The sequence below is a fragment of the Garra rufa genome, chromosome 9, assembly GCF_049309525.1.
Source record: "Garra rufa chromosome 9, GarRuf1.0, whole genome shotgun sequence".
NCBI lineage: Eukaryota > Metazoa > Chordata > Actinopteri > Cypriniformes > Cyprinidae > Garra > Garra rufa.
In genome coordinates, this window is record NC_133369.1 from 37534573 (window position 1) to 37553332 (window position 18760).

General features: G+C 35.5%; 1 protein-coding gene across 2 annotated transcripts in view; it reads left to right on the forward strand.

Annotated features, from left to right (window-relative positions):
* The window catches only part of zyx (zyxin), a 35834-nt gene that overhangs the window by 13556 nt on the left and 3518 nt on the right, over positions 1–18760 (forward strand). For both annotated transcript variants that reach the window (XM_073846815.1, XM_073846814.1), the window contains exons 2-8: positions 2640–2865; positions 4864–5105; positions 11148–11243; positions 12676–13221; positions 14975–15107; positions 17196–17365; positions 17546–17724. In XM_073846815.1, the coding sequence (XP_073702916.1) occupies positions 2646–2865; positions 4864–5105; positions 11148–11243; positions 12676–13221; positions 14975–15107; positions 17196–17365; positions 17546–17724 (1586 nt within the window). In that variant the 5' untranslated portion in view covers positions 2640–2645. The remainder of the gene's footprint in view (positions 1–2639; positions 2866–4863; positions 5106–11147; positions 11244–12675; positions 13222–14974; positions 15108–17195; positions 17366–17545; positions 17725–18760) is intronic.

Here is an 18760-nt window from a genome sequence, read left to right on the forward strand (position 1 = left end):
CTTGCGGGAAGAAAAAGGTGGATATTATGCTTACACTTTAACTCTATAAGCTCATGTAGCTGATCAAAAAACTTGTTTGAGCAGTTATGAGCAGATTCTGACTAACATTAAAAACCTCTAGCATGCCGTTGCATTCACATGATCAACAGACATGTTTGTGATTGGCTACAATACAGAATGGTTCAAAAACAACACTACAAATATAAACCTCTGATGCTCTTCATAGAATGCTAACAAAAAAAGCGGCGCATTTCAGCAGAACGACTAGTATTGTTACTTTTTTTTTTTTTATTTCAGTATCCCCTTGGTACCAAAGTAACACAACACCAGATGAACTAATGAAGAAAGATGTGGAAGTTTGCAAAACTTTGTGCTGTTACTGGTTGTGTGTAGCACCCACAGCTCTGCATTTCCTTCTGATGCATCCCAATAGTAGGAATGCGTGGATTAGGTTTATTTGAACAAAGTCCCTGTTAATTGTGGTTTGAGCATGAACAGACTTGGCAGAGAGGCTGTTATTGAAAGATGGGCAGTTAAAAGTGTATTGCTCATCTAACATATAAAGAGGGCATTTCTTAAAGGCGCAGGAGCAAAAATTCAACCCAGGCTCATTGGAAATACGTGCCTCTACTACATACATTTCTACAACACCGTAATTATGTACTTTCCTGCACTTTTCGTGGCAATTTCAAATTGAAATGTCTGGAGAGTGGCGCTAAAACATGTGTTCAATATGTGATTCTTGGGGATTCGAACACGAAGCGCCTGGAGCACAAAGGCGCTGTATGTCGGCGATGACTTAAATGTTATTTTTAATGCCATGACCAAAATATACTTTGCAGTAAACAAAGTAAAATTTGTTTTGCTGGGAAAAAATGACTAAAATGGTTTGCAAAGTAACGTAGCAGTTTATTTGATTTCAGAAAGTATTTTTCCCACTCATTTTTTTGAGCATTTGAATTGTCAGACTGGCGTATCGTCCCAGCCCTAATAGCAATATCAAATTGCAATACTTGTAGAATCGAAATTCTTAAAAAAAAAAAAAAAAAATTTGCAATGCATATCGTATCGACTACCAAGTATCGTGATAGTATTGAATCGGGAGGTAGGGGTAGGTAGGTCCCATCCCTACTAACTGATATTAACAAATGCAAAAGTAGTGCTATTTCAGCTTTCTTGATTTGTCGAATCAATCATAATTTCACAGGGTTTGTACCAGAGCTCTTCATCACTCAAATGCAATGCCATTTATATATAGCTACCAAGGAAACCTACTGAATTACAAAACTCACGCATATGAAGCTGTATATTTAATTACAAGGCTAAACCACTCATATTTAAATAACATCATTAATGGACATCAGGGGACAAAAAAACTGTTGTCTGATCCCTTTAGACAGGATATATCATGAAAATCTGACCTTTTTAGGTGCTATAATCAGATTTCCGGTGCATGTACCAACCCAGAAAAGGTGAAAAAAGACAACCCAGTAACTTTGTTTTCGGTAAACATTTCTCTACAAGCTTGTGAAACAACATGCCGCTCAGATTTCAGTTCGCTAGTGATGTAGGAAGGGGAAAAACGGCGCTGTCATTTTGTTTTTGCAATTTTCTTTCCCAGCTGTTTACCTTCATTGACATAACCAACTGTTTTTTTTATAACTTATCTGTGTTTTTAACATAAACTTGTGTGTATTTGACAGTTTAAACGCTATAAGACATGAAAGAGAACTTTTGCATTTAAAGAGCCATGCATGTTTCTGCTTTCACTCAAAATAGGCATTTTCAGAATGATATAATAAATGATCTGTGGCATATTTTGAGCTGAAACTTCACATTTTGGGGACACCTGAGACTTATATTAAATCTTGTAAAAGGGGCATAATATGTGTCCTTTAAATAATGAATTGTTGAATGCTGAATTCTGAGAGTGAGACTTTTCTCTGGATATGAAACCAAGTTAAAAACAAAGTGCGGATATGAAACAAGTCAACATTAAAAAGTACCTGAGATTTACAAAATGAGAAGTGAAATGCTTGGCATGTAATTCATGAAAATCACTCTTCCAGTATTTTAGCAAAGGATTTCCTTATTAAACCTCACCCATGTTATGCAAAACGTTTGAGTACACAGAACTTTTTCATAACTGTTTCCTTGTGGTTGGACTTTGAACTGTTTGTAAGTTGTTCACGATGATTTAAGTTTAGAAAGGAACTCCGGTTATGACAAAACGGGGAACAGCATTGTTCACCATGATTTATTTACTTCCCTGCAATTGCTGTGAAGTCAGATGCTCACCACATCTTCACCATCACTTGATACATATATACCAGCTAGATGTTAATGTACAATGTTAAGAATATTAAAGAGGAATTTCCAGCTCATGTCCAGGGTGTTTCAAAGCAACATGTTCAAATTTAACCCAGATGGTTGACTAACCTACATACAGGTGGGCGGCTCTCTTGAGAACCCATTCCGCATGGGCAAAACTGTTTCAGGCACCAAAGCTACAGACCACTTACGAAAAGATTTTCCATGTGCTGTACTGCCTAACTATGTGGAATTAGGTTTTGGACATCAAATGTGCAGGAAAAGTAATCTGTAACACTTCATTGATTACATATTGTTGTCATTTTCAGATCAAGATGGCTGACTCTAGCACCGGCAAGCCTATCGTGGTCACTTCCTCCGTCTCCCTCAAAGTCACCGCTCCTTCTTTCTACAACCAACCCAAAAAGTTTGCATCTGTCGCCCCTCCACGCCCCAAAGGACAGATGGCCACTTCACAGCCCTCGTCATTTGTTAGCACTGGTGTAATTGGACGAGTTGGAGAGATGCCCCCACCCCCTTCAACTCTTTGTGAGGGTAAGACAATGAAAGGTGTCATTAAAAGATCTGAACAAAATCTCACACAAGTGGCAAATTCTTAGAAGTGTACTCTTTGTATACATTTTTTATTTATATTTAAAAAAACTTGCTGATACCGATTATTACAGATCAAGTCGACCGATAACCGATATTTTGAACTGATATAAATGTCTGGTGTAAAAGTTTGTCAAAATTAAGAATAACAAAGATTCTGACAAACTCTTTAAATGCTGTTAAATTATTTTATCAGCAAAAACGATATACCGATACCGATAACCTTAAAAATGCTTACTTAAACCTTGAATACATGTGAGTGTACACATCTTAGTAATTATTAAAAAAAAAAAGTTTTTAAATTCACTACCAGTCAAGTTTTTGTACAGTAAGATTTTTTAAAGAAGTCTCTTGTTCTCTCAAAGTCTGCAATTATTTGATTCGAAGTACAGTGAAAACAGTCAAATTCTGAAATATTTTTACTATTTAAAATAACTGTTTTCTATTTAAATATATTTTACAATGTTTTAGTATCATTACTCCAGTCTACAGTGTCATATGGTCCTTCAGAAATCATTCTAATATTCTGCTGTGCTGCTCAAAAACTTTTATTGTTATTATGTTAAAAACGGGTAAGTAGATTTTTTTCATGTTTCTTTGATAAACAGAAAGTTCAGAACAACATTTATCTGAAATAGAAATCTTTTGTAACATTATAAATGTCTTAAACATTATAAAAAACATTTTTACAAAATAAAATTATTATTTTCTATAATTTCTTCTAAATCCTGAAAAATCCTGAAGAAAATGTACTCAACTGATTTAAATATTGATAATAATAATAATAATAATAATAATGTTTCTTGAACAGCAAATCAGCATATTAGAAGGATTTTTTTTTTGAAGGATTGTGTGATAGTGAAGACTAGAGTAATGATGCTGAAAATTCAATTTTGATCACAGGAATAATTTACATTTTAAAATATATTTAAAAAGAAAGCAATTATTTTAAATAGTAAAAATATTTTACAATATTACTGTTTTTGCTGAATTTTGGATCAAATAAATGCAGGATCCGTGAGCAGAAGTTCAAAAACTTTTGACTGGTCCTTATTTTTTCAGGGTATTTTTACATGAATATCATGTATTAATTTATAAATATTTGAAGTTCTCAGGTAGTTGCAACACATGTGATTCTACTAACTGAACTAACCTTGCCTTCTCATAAGAACGATAAGTTATCTGACATTTTAAGAAAATGATTTATCTTGACTCATAGTCATGCTTGTCTGCAGGAACCCTCTCGCTGATATCATTTCCTGTTTAATGTTTTTCATGCATGATCGTTGCACCACATGACATTGATTTCAAATGTTAATAGGCTTTGAAGCTATTGTGTTAAATGTGTTTTAATGTAATTAAAAAGTAAATGTACCTGAAAAAATAATAGTAAAATATTTTCTTAAAATTATTTGAGTTTTTCCTTCCTTATGGTGTCAATATTAGGTTGTTGCTCCTTTTATTATACACTGAACGTTTGCTTTTAATAAACCTCACCCTACTTGTTTTTCAGACTTAAGCTTTGTTTATTTTTGCAGTTACTATAACAGATTGCACAATTGTGGTAATTCTCTCCTCACCAGAATTACAACATGTGCGCTTGGCAACAGAGTGCATTTTCAGACTTGACTGTTAAAATGTTCATGTTTAAGCCAAGTGTTGAAAGCGTATAAACAGCCAAGTATGACTTGAAGGATTAAAATAGCATTTTTCCGTCTTTACTTATGTCTGGCATGTTCATTATCTACATTGTCCCTCTAATGCCAGTCATAACGATCTGTGTGAGAGAAGCAGCTATGTATGCTAATGCACGTGCAGTATGTAGATAAGCTATGCTATCATGCTTTTTTTTTTGAGCTTGAATGAACAATGCAGAGAGGGATTGTTTTGTTATTGTGAATTGGTGCGAGTGTAATGAAATTCACTGCCTCTGTTTATTAGATTTCCCGCCCCCTCCTCCTCCTCCACTGGATGATGCAGAGCTTCCAGCCCCTCCTCCGGAATGCCAAACCACACCCCCTGCAACCGATGCCCCTCCTCCTGCATTCCCAGCCCCGCCCCCAGTCGCAGAAGACCTCCCTGCACCTCCCGAGGAATTAACCTCTGTACCTTCTGCCTCCTTCCCTCCACCCCCACCACCACCTCCTCCTCCCCCTGAGACTGGTGCAGGTGTCAACTCTCAGGTATGTTTCCAAATATTTGATTTGATTTCAACTTGATTTTAATCTTGACGAGTCTTTTCTTGCTCTTTTATCATTCTCAATCTTTTTTTAAAGGAGTAGTTCACTTTCAGAACAAAAATTTACAGATAATGTACTCACCTCCTTGTCATCCAAGATGTTCATGTTTTTCTTTCTTCAGTCGTAAAGAAATTTTGTTTTTTGAGGTAAACATTTCAGGATTTCTCTCCATGTAATGGACTTCTATGGTGCCCCTGAGTTTGAACTTCCAAAGTGCAGATTAAATGCAGCGTCAAAGGGCTTTAAATGATTCCAGCCGAGGAAGAAGGGTCTTATCTAGCGGCTATTTTCTAAAAACATTTACAATTCATATACTTTTTAATCTTTACACAAATTACACACAGAGCTAGACAAGACGAGCATTTGAGATTATAAAGTATATAAATTGTAATTTTTTTTTTTTCTTTAGAAAATTCAATTCAAGTTTATTTGTATAGCGCTTTTCACAATACAAATCGTTGCAAAGCAGCTGTACAAAAAATGTAAGCTACTACAATATATTTAGTAGCTTATTAGTGGTGACTACTGTATGTTAAGTCGATGTACATATGGTATAAATATTAAAAAAAAAGTAATGGTGTAATCAAAAACAGATGATGAACACTAATAGTAATGATTATGTGTTGCAATCAAACTTGTAGAAAAATTGTGTAGTTCTGTATGTTGTTTCAAGGCTGGCATAATTGACGGTCCTCTGAGGGGTTGGCATCATCTCTTCTTCTGAATCCGGGCTGAATCTTGTGTAATTCCTAGTTACCACGGGATGGAAATCCCGTGGCAGAAACAAATAGAGAAATAATTAGCGTAGCTGCTGTTCCAACCAAGCAAAAATTGTGTGTTTTGCCCAAGCTGAAAAAATAACCGATCGTTTTGCTAGATAAGACCCTTCTTTCTCGGCTGTGATCGTTTAGAGTAGGGATGCACCGGTTGACCGGCCATAAATCGAAACCGGCCGGTTTTTGCATCTAACGCGCGATCGGTTTTCGTTTTTATCCCAGCCGGTTTTTTCCCGGAAGTGTGCACGCGGGCCGCGGCATTCGATTCATTCAGAAACATAATTCATACACATCATGAATCATTCATTCATTCACAAAGAGCCGCTTTTCTGTGCTCGCTGAAGTTGCGCGAGCGTACCTGTCCACGCCCTGCACAAGCGTGGACAGCGAACGTTAGTTCAGCTCAGCTTCTCACGTGATAGATGAAAAAAGAAACAGCCTAACTTGTGACAAAGCTGAGATGCTTCTTTTTGTTAAAAAAAAAAACAAGCATTTACTTTTGAAAAGCCAAAAATAAAAGTCTGTTCTGTTAAGAATGATTATTATTATTTTACATTAAAATGCCTGTTGGATTACTGTTTTACTTTACTAAAAGCACGTTTTACTTATTAAACTGTATTTAATTTTTTTTTTAATTTAATTTCAGATGTCAGATGCTATTGTTTCAATAGCCAAAGCCAGTTTGCCCTGTTAAATACTAAATAAACATGTTGTTTATGTTGTTTACTTGCATAACTTCTTGTTTTTGAAAAAAATCGGTATCGGAACCGGCCAGCTTGCTTGTAAAAAATCGGTATCGGAATCGGCCATGAAAAACCATGATCGGTGCATCCCTAGTTTAGAGCCATTTGAAGCTGCATTTTGGAAGTTCAGACTCGGGGGCACCATAGAAGTCCATTTCATGGAGAGAAACCCTGAAATGTTTTCCTCAAAAAAGATTAAATTTCATCCCTTATACTTCTATATAACTCCATTCTAATTAGCGATGCACCATTTTTTTTTTTTATTTATTTTTTTTTTTTTACTTGACCGAAACTGAAATAAAAATATTTATTTGGCTGAATATATAATAATTATTTAATAATCAATTAATCAAATTTATTTAGTAATCAACACTCAAATAAAATATATGTATACAAACATTTAAATTGCATTTTTGCGTCCACTTTTTAATGATATAATGATTTTTCTACTCCATTTCATTCTTTAAATATAAACATTTAAACAGTACCTATAATAACTTTTTCTCAAACATACCTTAAAATAAGTATGAACATGTAGTATAGTGCATAAATTTAGCAAAATGCTCCTCTCTAAAGCAGAGCTGGGTAGATTACTTACAAATTGTAATCAGTTACTGATTCCAAATTACATGACAGAAGTTGTAGTTTGTAATGTAATCCATTACATTTACACATTTTAGATAATATAACCAGACTACATTTGGATTACTTTTAGATTACTTTTGACCTAACTTGTTTATCACATTGATTTAAATAAGATCTACCATATTGACATAAAAATATGAAGAGTAAAAAAATATGTTTCTTTCAACATACCTTCTGATGTTTATTCATGTTAATTTAGTGCTATAACTAGTAGGGCTGGGTAAAAAATATCGATTCTCCGATTTTAATCGATCTTCAGTTTAACGCAACGATATCGATTCTTAATGCGCGTGCTTCACGTAAGAGGATATGAATATTCACCTCTCGTTCTGAAGGTGTCACCATCAGCTGCTTTTTTTGCAGAAAAATCTGGTGATCAAAAATGATTAGGCTGTAGTTAAGAACTGTTACTGTCTTAATTTTTTTACAGTAATGTGCATTTTGCAGTTTGTTTACATGGTGTACAATGGATGCACATATTTATGACTTCTTGTTACAGTGTTCATTTAAAATAAAAGTTTTTAAAATAAACAGCTGTGTGCACCTTTATTAATGTAGATGTGCATTTCAGTAATAAACTTAAGTAGGAGAGTTTCAGTTACCAGCATTTATATCAAAATATGGATCCCATGTCTGTAAAACTAACATTTTAAATGAAATATTGATAGCTAATCGATATCGAATCGAATCAAAATCGAAATCGAATCGAATCGAAACCATAAAAATAAGAATCGAATCGCAGAATTGGTCACAATACCCAGCCCTAATAACTAGTAGTAGTAGTCAACCCAGCTTCTACCTTTTGTATATTATCCATGTTTTGTGCATGAATCAGATGCGTGCACAGCCAGAGGGTGCCTTTGAAGAAGCGCTTATTAGATGTCACAGTTTTAGACAATGATTTTGGCCATTTTGTTTCTCAAAATTTTGGTGCATCACTAATTCTCACTCACTAATGCATTTTCCAGTCTTATGTAATTCTAATGACTCTCTTTGTGTATATAAAGAAGAGTTGAGGAGTTTGCTGCAGTAAACTCTGCTATCCTGTGAGATGTAGTTATGCATGCTGCCTGCTGACATGTCCATATAAGCCCTGGCTCTATTTATGGATGTGTTATTGTGGTGAGTGCAGTGTAATTGGGCTACATCATCCCTCTCACAGGGCCTTGTTCAATCAAACAGACCTGCTGTTGCTACTGAAAGCAGTGAAAGTAGAGTTTTCTTTATAAAGGTTTTTAGGGATGTTCAAAACTTGCTAACTTAATAGTTGCGTAAGTCACTGGTTAACTTGTAGATCACCCCCAAAAAAAAATTAGCAGGAAAAAATACAGTCAAGTCCGAAATTATTCATACCCCTGGCAAATTCTGACTTAAAGTTACTTTTTATTCAACCAGCAAGTTTTTTTTTTATTTTTTTTATTAGAAATGACACGGGCGTCTCCCAGGAGATAAGACGATGTACAAGAGGCATCATTGTGGAAAAAATTATTACTCATCTTTTATTTACATTTGAACAAAAAGTGGCATGTCCAAAATTATTCATACCCTTCTTAGTAATCCGTAGAAAAGCCTTTATTGGCTATTACCGCAATCAAACACTTCCTATAATTGCTGACCAGCTTTTTGCATGTCTCCACTGGTATTTTTGCCCATTCATCTTTAGCGATGAGCTGTCTGCCTTGAGCAGCAGAGCCCAGATTCATCAGGATGGCCTTGGTGGTGATCCTTGGAATTTTTTTTACCTCTCTCACTATCCTCCTGGCCATCCCACTTCCTCTGAGATTTTTCACAGTGCGGAACGTCTTGTATTTTTTAATAATACATTGCATTGTAGCCGCTGGAACTTCAAAACATTTAGATATGGTCTTATAGACCTGACTTGTGAGCAGCCACAATGCGCAGCCGCAGGTCCTCAGTGAGCTCCTTTGTCTTAGCCATGACTGTCCACAAACCAACAGCAGAGAGCTTCTGTTTTTCACCTGTTGAGTTGATTAAAACTGTTGTTCCCAATGAATCAGGGTAATTAGGATGGTTTAGAAGAGCTTGGACTATTTGGAATGGTATAGAACTTTGGATTTTCCCATAGACTGTGACCGTTTGCAAAGGGTATGAATAATTTTGGACATGCCACTTTTTGTTCAAATGTAAATATAAGCTGAGAAATATTTTTTTCCACAATGATGCCTCTTGTACATCGTCTTATTATGTTTTGGGACAAGGCTGTGTAATTTCCAGTCAAAAAAAAACTTGCTGGTTGAATAAAAGTAACTTTAAGTCAGAAATTGCCAGGGGTATGAATCATTTTGGGCTTGACTGTACTTACCCTCAGGCCATTTAAGATATAGATGAGTTTCTTCATCAGAACAGATTTTGATTCAGAACAGATTCAGCATTACTCATTTGTTCACCAGTGGATTCTGCAGTGAATGGGTGCTGTCAGAATGAGAGTCCAAACAGCAGTAATCCACACGACATGCAGTTGATCAATCAGTGTCTTGTAAGGTAAAAAAAATCAAGGCGTTTTAACTTGAAACCATTGTTTCTGGCCAAAATTCATAATAATGCTTCCTCCAGTGGAAAAAGTTAATTCCTTGTTGTGTTCACATCAGATTCCATCAACGTTCTTGTTTAGAACTTGTTTTGGACTGTTTTAGCTTGTAAACTATGCTTGTGCATATTTCTCTGCTGATTCAGACAAGACAGCTTTTTTACTGAAGAAAACAATATTATGAATAGGGGACTCGTATTTTTAATGGGAAGCAGTGGTTTGAAGTTGATTTCTTGGTTAATTTATTACAAACACACAGCTTTTCACTTTACAAGATGTTAATTGACACAGTACACAACTGTACAAGTTGCAACGAATGACCAAAGATGTCAGTCTAACTAGTCTGTTGCTGGTCAAGTAGCGGCCCAGATAGCACACGTATGCCTGCAAGATGTCTGTTGAAGATCTCTTGATCTGGAAAGCATCTGCTGTGTACAACGTCTGGTAGACGTCTGTAAGATGTCGGTTTTACTTACATTCTAAATCATAAACTTCTTAAAGACATCTAATAGACATCTATTTGACATCTGTTAGGAAACGTCCAATAGACGTATTGCAGATGAGCAAACTATGTCTTGCAGATGTAAATGCAGAAGTCAAAAAGACGTCTCCGAGATGTATGTGTGCTATCAGGGTGACCATAGTGCCCTATCCCTTTTTTTTTCTTTTCTTCGTTTTTAAGGCTTGTGATTGCTCTTTCATTTCTGCTGTTGAGCAATGCAGTCATTTGTCATAAAAAGTGCATGTTTCTTCTTTGAACATTTGTGTGGTGATTGTACAGTGCTGTGGTTTTCTGAGAGCAAGACTGTAATTTGTTTGTCTTTCTCAGCTCTTCCAAATTTCTCAAGGCATCATCCCTTTCATTTTTGGATTCACACGCATATTCTGCCCTTTTATTTTCACATATAATTTGATCAAATGACTTTAACTATGCATTAATTATAATCTAGGATCTTCTCAAAAGGCTTAGTTTTTTCATCCTTATATATCTGTTCTTCACACTTCTAATTTTTTTGTGGCTCTTACTCTGTCATTTTCTGTTTCACATAATCCTTTTTATTGCTTTGTATTCTATCCCACCCAATTATTGCCTCACATTTTATATACTCTTGTTCTCCTTTTGACACTACGTCTGGTTTCATGGCTGATTCACACTTTCTTGTCAGTCTCCTCTCCTGAACCACATTCCCTCTAACCTCTCCTACACCCCACACTGAACTTGTCTCATCTCCCAAATTCTCTCCTACATTGTCTCTTGTTTTGTTCTCCATAGAGGCTGTTCGAGAAACAGACCAGTTTTGACAGGCAGTTGGGCTCTTTGACCGATATGTTATCAGAAATGGAGACTAGCGGGCCTTTCAATCCAAAGGTAAATGCAGTCTTTAACTTCTGATGTTTTAATTTCGAACTTCACAGTTCAGCTACAGTTGAGGTCAAAAGTTTACATCCCCCTTTCAGAATCACGAGTCCCTTGTTTGTCCTGAACAGTTAAACTGCCTTCACAAATTCTTTGGTTTTCCAGTATTTGTGTATTTGAACCCTTTCCAACAATGACTGTATGATTTTTGAGATCCATCTTTTCACACTGAGGACAACGGATGGACTCATATGCAACTATTACAGAAGGTTCAAATGCTCACTGATGATCCAGAAAGGAAACAATGCATTAAGAGCCACGGGTGAAAACTTTTGAACAGAATGGAGATGTGTACATTTCTTATATTGCCTAAATATCTGTTTTTATTTTTTTTTTTTTAATTTAGCACTCCCCCTTAGAGGCTACAAAAGATAGTTACATGTTTCCCAGAAGACAAAAAAGATAAATTTACCCTGATCTTCAAATTCAAAAAGTTTTCACCCCCCAGCTCTTAATGCATCAGTGAGCATTTGAACCTTCTGTAATAGGATTCATGAACAACTATCGCTAAACAAAAACAAAAAACCACAGCTGTGGATCATTCAAGTAAGAACACAGTAAGGAGGTGTAAACTTTTGGGTCATTTTTAAAAATTCAACTTATTTTCTCTTGTGGACTACATGTAAACATCTTTTATGTGAAATATCTTATTCAGGTTAGTACAAAAACAATACATGCATTTTGTCTGATCCCTCTTATTTTGGTAATATTATTACCATTTTGCAGATTCTGAAAGGGGGATCTAAACTTTTGACCTCAACTGTATTTCTCTTCAATTTTTAAACCTTAACCCAAACTCAAAAATTACAGTTCTGTCATAGTTTACTTATTTAAAATCTGTATGACTGACTTTCTTTAGTAAAACATAAAAGGAGATATTTTGTAGAATGTTAAATACTGCTCTTTTACGAACAGTGAAAGCATACAGTGATGAAATATTACAAAAGCACAATAAAAATAGACTCTCTAACAAAGGGTGAGGGTGATTAAATATTATGAGCAAAAATTTAGTATTAACAATATATGGATTTTTTTTATGGTTGATGTTGGTATTTTAGAAGGCAAAGTGGCCAATGACCAATATAGAGTCAAAATATATAATATTTTAATTTGTTTTACATAATATTTACAAAAACAAATTTGAAATGAATCAATATGAAAAAAAAAAATGAAAAATAAACCTGTAAAATAAGCAGATTCATAGATTGATTCTGCCAAAATTAGGAAATGAAACTGAACTTAACCATAACTAGGAGGAACAATTGTTTTTCACAATATTAATCTTGCAACATTCTGACGCCAATTTCAAGATTTTGTAAGACTTTTAAGTTCCTTTTTTCCCATCAGATGTGTAACGCATTTCTGTTTGTGTTTGTTTGCTCAGTTGCCTAGCCAGTTTTCATCAGCACCAGCGCCAAAGCCGGCAGCTCCACCACCGACCGCTCCTAAGCCTTCCCTTTCATTTCTGCCCCCACCTGAGCTGCAGGATCGTCCTCCCCCTGCACCGTGGGCTGAGGAGCTACGTGCCCGAACACGACCGGCCAATCAGTACACAGCATCTGCCCCCGCACCTGTACAGTCATTTTCTAAAGGCCCAGCTGTTGCTCCAAAAGCCAATTTCTCTCCCAGTCAGCCGAATTCAAATTTTGGTTCTAAAACGGTTAGCCCTGCACCTTCAGGAGGTGCAAGAGGGTTTAACCATGTGGTTAAATCCCCTGCCCAAAGCTCTTTCCCACCCCCTCCACCTGCTGCCCCTCCTGCCCCTGTTCCTCCACCAGTTAATATTCCTGCCCCTGCACCTACATTCAATCACTCTGTAACATCTCCGATTGGCAGTCAGCAAAGCTTTGCTCCGCCTTCTCCTGCAGCACCTAAGACATCATCTGTCTCATCATTCAGCAGACCAGCAAGAAACAGTGCTTCACCAAAGGTGGGTCTGCTTTAGATTGCAATGTGATGCAGTTATATACAGTAAAAGATAAAGATAATGTAAGGTAAAATAACAAAGAAACAAAAATTCAAATAACTGTGGAAAGATATTTAGAGATAAAGATATTTCCTGAAGAAGTTATCAGTGTTCTCAAGATGGTAAAATGCTAGTTTTATGGTTTTGGTGAGGCTAAGTTTTAGGCTTTAGTTTGGTGAATGCAATCCTGTGTTAGAGCTGTCTTAAATTTTGGTGTTTATGTCAGCAACAAGATGTGATGCAGAACTGACTTTGCAGTGCAAAAGCAGCAATACATGATTAAAGAGAAGCTTAAAATAAAAAAAATAATAAATGTAACATGCAAAAAAGGTTCGATTTTGAATGGGGAAAATAGTAAAATTTTTAGCAAGGATGCATAAAATTGAATTAAGGTTACAAAGAATCCACAAAAAAAATAAACATTGATAGTAATAAAAAATGTTATATGATATAAACTGAATTGAGATATAAACTCAGTTCTGAATTTTTTCTCAGAATTGTGATATAAACATACAATTGCAAGTTATAAAGGCACAAATTGCGAAACAAACTCACAATTCTGAGAAATAAAGTTTTATTTTTTAGTCTTTTCTTTCCCTTAAAATTGGACTTTATAACTCAGTTGCAAGTTTTTGCAACTACAAACTCGCAGTTGTGAGAATAAATAGTTTTTATCTCACAGTTCTGACTGTATTTCTCAAAATTGAGTTTATATCTCACAATTGTGAGTTTATATCACACAATTCTGAGGAAAAAAAGTCAGAACGGAGAAAAAAAGTAAATTGCGAGGAAGTCAGAATTGCGAGATACAAACTTGTATTCGCGAGGAAAAAGAGTTTTTATTACGAGTTTTGACTTTATTTCTCACAATTGAGAAAAAAGTCAGAATTCCGAGAAAGTCAGAATTGCGAGTTTGTATCTCGCAGTTCTGACTTTATTTCTCAAAACTGAGTGCTTATATCACAATTCTGAGAAAAAAAGGAAGAATTGCAAGATACAAACTCGCATTTGCGAGAAAAAAGTCAGAATTGCGAGATACAAACTTGCATTTATGAGGAAAAAAGATTTTATCTCGCAATTTTGACTATCTCACAATTGTGAGTTTATATCACGCAATTCTAAGAAAAAAAGTCAGAAAGGAGAAAAAAGTCAATTGCAAGGAAGTCAGAATTGCGAGATACAAACTCCCAATTGTGAGGAAAAAGAAGTCAGAATTGTGAGTTTTTATCTCACAGTATTGACTGTATTTCTCAAAATTGAGTTTATATAATGCAATTCTAAGAAAAAATTCTGAATTACGATATACAAACTTGCATTTGCGAGGAAAACTGTCAGAATTGCGAGATACAAATTTGTATTTGTGAGAAAAAGGCAATGAGTTTTTAGATTTTAAATCAGAAGTTTTTATCTCGCAAAAGACTGGTACAATTATTCTGAAAATTCAGCTTTTCCATCACAAGAATAAATTATATTGTAAAATATATTCAAATAGAAAATTATTTTAAATTGTAACAATTTTTCACAATATTACTGTTTTTACTGTGTTTCTGAACAAATTCAGACTTGGTGAGCATAAAAGACGTCAGTGAAAATCAATTAAAGTCGTACATTACTTCAAAGATCTAAAGTTTGCAGACGTAAAACTGAAATTATTTATTACAAACAATGTTTGAATTGAGAATTTTTGAAAATGCAACCGTATACTGTTGTATTTCAGGTGTCTGGTTCAGGTTCAGGTCTTGGTGGAGCTCCTCTCACTATGAGGGAAGTAGAAGAGCTGGAGAGGATGACTAAGGACTTTATTAAAGACATGGACAAACATCCTCCTGTGATCACCTCTCCAGCTACAGGTACATAAACACACTATCAGCTCCTCCTCCACCTTGTGTACACACTCACACCCTTAAGATTACATTTACACCAATTTCAGTGATTTCCTGGTTTCGGTGTTAATTTAAGCCTCATTCATTGACGTCCATATGGCTGTTGTTTAACGCACAGCAGACAAGCTGTGATAAACACTGACTGTGCGATGCTGCCAGACTTCTCTTGCTCTTTCTCCGTCTCGCTCTCTTTTTATCAGTCCATGTAGGTGTTTAGCTTGATATAGCTTCTCCATCTCAGTTTATTGCTCTATTATCAGTGTCTAAACAGCACAGGCTTCACCTTTCCCGTGTCTGGATTTCTCTGGATGAGTTTTGTAATGATCTCACTCTGTCTTTGTCAGTTTTGAGTTTTTTTTTTTTCTTAGTAGCTTAAACGTGCATGCAGATGAACGCTAAAAATACTTTTTGATCAGTTTTTGATTTGATCAACCTACTTTTGCATACAGCTGAAGTAAACTTTATTGGTGTTTTTATGTTCAGTGTTTGGAGGTTTATTTTTAAGTTTGATATACTGTTCATAGATTGAGTTTTTGTTTAAGTTCTTGTTTTTATAACCCTTTGCTAAGCCCCGCCCCTAACCCTACTGTTGTACTCTATATGGTAGGATTGGTCAGGAATGTTTTTAAGGCGGGGCTTAGGGTCAATTAGCGAGGCTGTGCTGTTGAACTGAGACCTCTAAAGCCCAAGTGACCTCTCCAGTCACCCTATTATCACCACAGAGACTAGAGGTGGGTGATATGGCAAAAATGTCATATCACGATTCACCTCTTTATTATGATTCTTTGTCATGTTGGTTTTACTATTTTACAGGTTGTCTGAGGAGTACAGCCAAACTAATTTCCCTATTTTAAAACCAAAACCCCAAGGTAACAAAATATAAAATAAAAAGAGTGGCAGATATTTAGGCCAAAGTGGGCGAGCATAAAAATCTGTGCTATTATTTTATCTTCGTTATTTAAAAAATAAGAACAAAGATAGGCTACGTGTTACAAATACACATAACATACAAATAGTGCTTTAATTTTCAGGTATAGTAGGTGTATTTATGAGTAGCATTCAAGAAATTGAATTAACAAATATAAAAATAAAACACTATATACATAAATTATACATTGACTCTTATTAAAGGAGTAGTTCACTTTCAGAACAAAAATGTGCAGATGTACTCACCCCCTTGTCATCCAAGATGTTCATGTCTTTTTTTCTTCAGTCGTAAGGAAAGTATATTTTTTGAGTAAAACATTTCAGGATTTTTCTCAATAGAATGGACTTCTATGGTGCCCCCGAGTTTGAACTTCTAAAATGCAGCTTCAAAGGGCTCCAAACGATCACAGCAGAGGAAAGAAGGGTCTTATCTAGCAAAACGATAAAAACAAATTACAATTTATGTACTTTTTAACCTCAAATGCTCGTCTTGTCTAGCTCGGTTAGGGGTTCAAACTCGGGGGCACCATAGAAGTCCGTTATATGGAGAGAAATTCTGAAATGTTTTCCTCAAAAAACACCATTTCTTTACGACTGAAGAAAGAACATTATCTGTAAATTTTTGTTCTGAAAGTGAACTACTTCTTTAAAGCAACTGTATTAAAGTTCTTCAGTCAAGAGCAGTGAGTGATTTTCCTTTGTGTTTTGTTTTATTAGTGTACTATCACCCAAAAATGACAATTCTGTCATTTATGCACTCTCAAGGCCACCAGATGAATTTAACTGTAAAATGTACACAATTTTCTTATGGGGACCGCTGTGGGAATTCTCACTCCAAGCTGAACTCAAAAGTAGCAGCCCTGAATAAGTGCGGTGTCCCGTGAGTGAATGTATGTCACGTTGTACAGTATATTGAGACCTAAGGCACACTATAGCACGATACTACGTTATTTATTCAAAAGCAGATCGTGGAGACATTTTAATCAACCACTATCAAAAATCGTCACCCCTACTAGAAACTCATCTGTGTTTACTGTTCCATAATTAACCTTTCTTTACCTCATAAATCACTCTTTGTCCACAATCTCTCATTTTCATTGTTAATATGAACATATTTTTCCTTTTCAGAGGTGTGTGGTAAATGTGGAGAGGCTCTGTCTAGATCTCAGCCAGCAGTGAGAGCGATGGATAAACTCTTCCACTCCCATTGTTTCTGCTGCGTGTCTTGTCAGCGCCCCCTTCAGGGCATGCAGTTCTACGACCGTGACGGGACGCCTCAGTGTGAGGACTGCTACATGGTGAGACCAACCTGTCTAGACACGTCAGATTACATATTTGGGGCTTACATCTTTTGGAAGCAGAAAAACATTATAGATATGCACTGTTGTCCATGTGACATACTTTGTTATCATGTGGGAACTTATTCAGAATGTTTTCAGACATGTGGTTTTTCTTACTGTTTGTCTTTGTGTTTCCAGAATTCTCTGTCTGTGTGTTCCCGCTGTGGGGAGCGGATCACAGATCGTGTCCTGAAGGCGGTTGGCCAGTGTTTCCATGCCCAGTGTTTCCTCTGCACTACCTGCGGCTGCACCCTGGAGGGCGCTCCATTCATCACCGATGACACAAACAACCCCTACTGTGTCAAAGATTACCATCGGTGAGTCATCATCAAATCACAGACCAGTCACGGCTCTCAGTTATACTGGAGAGCAATTTAACTAATTATCCCATTTAATCAATCATCAATGCTATAAACAAATCAGTGAAATTTAATTATGGGTTGTTCTTAAGCTCTTGGTTGGACCTATAAAATGAAACATCTTTAAGGCAAGACACTGCAGGTGAATAGGGTAAAAAAAAACGTAGTTATCACCTTACTTGTTCAGTTGATTGATTACTTTGATAATTGCAGACATTTTTTGTGTTACAAGTTTTCTAAAATGTTAGGTTTAAATAATGCAAATGAGGAATTATTTAATGAAAAATCCGCTAATTTGCATAAACTTCTAGTACAAAAATCGAAACACTGGATTAAGTCAGTTTCAAAATTCTTATTTTTATTTTTTTTTACATATTAGAGCCAAAAGTTTTTACAGAGGGAATTTTGGGTATCTCATTTTGTCACAACATAATTAAGAAAAAACCTTAGGAAACACTATTTTTGGGGGAATAAAATGTTGTATAAAATCAAGCAAGTTATATATAAACAAATCGCTTTGTAAAAACCTTCAGGATTTAAACAGGTATAAAAATGTAAAGTTTGGTGTGTGCAAATGTTGCTGAAGTGGAGATTTATGGCTCAGTGTAGAAGAAATTTTTGAGAAAACGTTTTTTAAAAACATGCATTGTAAGTGAAATCTGTTGACACAAATAGATAAAGTGCTATAAAAGAAACACTTAACAGTGTTTTTTGGGTGTTTTCTTTCCACTAGTCTGAAAAAAACACTTTATGAAAAACCAAAAAGCACAAAATGTCAAACTTGATAAATGCATGAAAAAAACAGTGTTTTTGTCTGCAATGTTTCCCATTAAAATAAAGTTTCAAAATTAGTTTATTTAATTTGGGGTTAATTTTGTGGTGGAAATGATTGGTTTTTAGAATAGACACTTAGTTTTATGTATCCTAAATACACAACTGGACCACAAAACCAGTCTTAAGTAGCATGGGTATATTTGTAGCAAAAGCCAAAAAT